General features: G+C 37.7%; 1 protein-coding gene across 1 annotated transcript; it reads right to left on the bottom strand.

The window, feature by feature from the left end:
* Window positions 1–221: 221 nt before the first annotated feature.
* LOC140843786 (olfactory receptor 6C2-like) lies at window positions 222–1160 on the bottom strand. Its single transcript, XM_073214210.1, has one exon. The coding sequence runs from the start codon at window positions 1158–1160 to the stop codon at window positions 222–224; it is 939 nt and encodes a 312-aa protein (XP_073070311.1).
* Between the last annotated feature and the right edge of the window lie 258 nt (window positions 1161–1418).

Consider the following 1418-nt stretch of genomic DNA (forward strand, 5'->3'; position numbering starts at 1 on the left):
AAGAAATGTTAGGAGTGAAGTGATGCTTAGATTTCCTGAGACATCTATTCTCATTTTTCTTCATTACAATTATCATCAGAAAGAAGCTTTTTTATAAGGAGATCAAAGGGGTGACTTGACCAGGGCTGGTACCAAATCGATGGCAAATCTAGATCAGGAAAAGGCAAAAGGAGACGGAAACTGAAGAAAATATGCTTATGGATACTGACATCAACATTCCCCTAATTCTTTGAGAGCAATTTAAATCTTTTGACCAAGTCATTAAAGGCTCGTTTCACTTGTTTGTTCCTCAGAGTGTAAATGAATGGGTTCAGCATGGGGGAAATGGAAGTACTGAGTATTGACACTCCCTTATTAATGGCCATTTCATCTTTTGCTGAAGGTTTGATATAAACAAAGATGCAGCTGCCATAGGTGATGGAAATCACGATAATGTGGGAAGAGCAGGTGGAAAAGGCTCTTGTCCTCTGCTGGGCAGAGGGGAGTCTTAGAATTGCTCTGATGATGTAAATGTAGGACAGAACCACACACACCAGAGTCATGAAGAAAGTCATCACAGCACAGACAATAACCATCTGCTCTGTGAGCCATGTATCTGAGCATGAGATCTTCAGCATAGGGTTAGCATCACATGCAAAGTGGTCAATGACATTAGAGGCACAGAATTCCAGGTCCAGTCCCAAACTGAGTGGTGGCAATATGATCAACAATGTAGTCACACAACAGCAGAAGATGAGCCTTTTGCAGACCCTGTAGTTCATAATAGTCATGTAATGCAGGGGTTTGCATATGGCTACATATCGATCAAAGGATATAGTAGCCAGGAGAAAAAATTCTGTTATTCCAAAAAAATATATTAAAAAAAGTTGGCACATACAAGCATTATAGGTAATAGTCCTGTCACCTGTTGATAAACTGTACAAGAATCTAGGAATGCAGGCAGAAGTGAATAATATTTCTAAGAGGGAGAAATTTTGAAGAAAAAAGTACATTGCAGTTTTAAGGTGAGAATCCACTAATGTAAGGATGATGATACTCAAGTTTCCAGTTACGCTCAACATGTAGGTGATCAGTAGAAATATAAAAATCAGAATCTGTAGCTGAGGGTCATCTGTCAATCCCAGGAGGATGAAACTGGTGAGAGATGTGTGATTTCTCATTGTTGTGTCCTGTCCTTTTCCCAATCTGCATGTAATAGTGAAGGAAGCAAAATCTGAGAAGATGGTGGGAAAAATGTGTTACAGTGAATTTTGTTCAGAAAAGCCAATCAATATATTTTACATGTTTTTTGTTTTACTTAATTAATTTTAAAAATGATTCAAACTCTCAGGTCTGTTGATTGCATATCATCAAATTGGTTAGAAACCTTGCTTTCAAATGTTTTTATTACAACATATCATAAGGTAGACATTTCATAC

Source organism: Manis javanica, chromosome 10, assembly GCF_040802235.1.
Source record: "Manis javanica isolate MJ-LG chromosome 10, MJ_LKY, whole genome shotgun sequence".
NCBI lineage: Eukaryota > Metazoa > Chordata > Mammalia > Pholidota > Manidae > Manis > Manis javanica.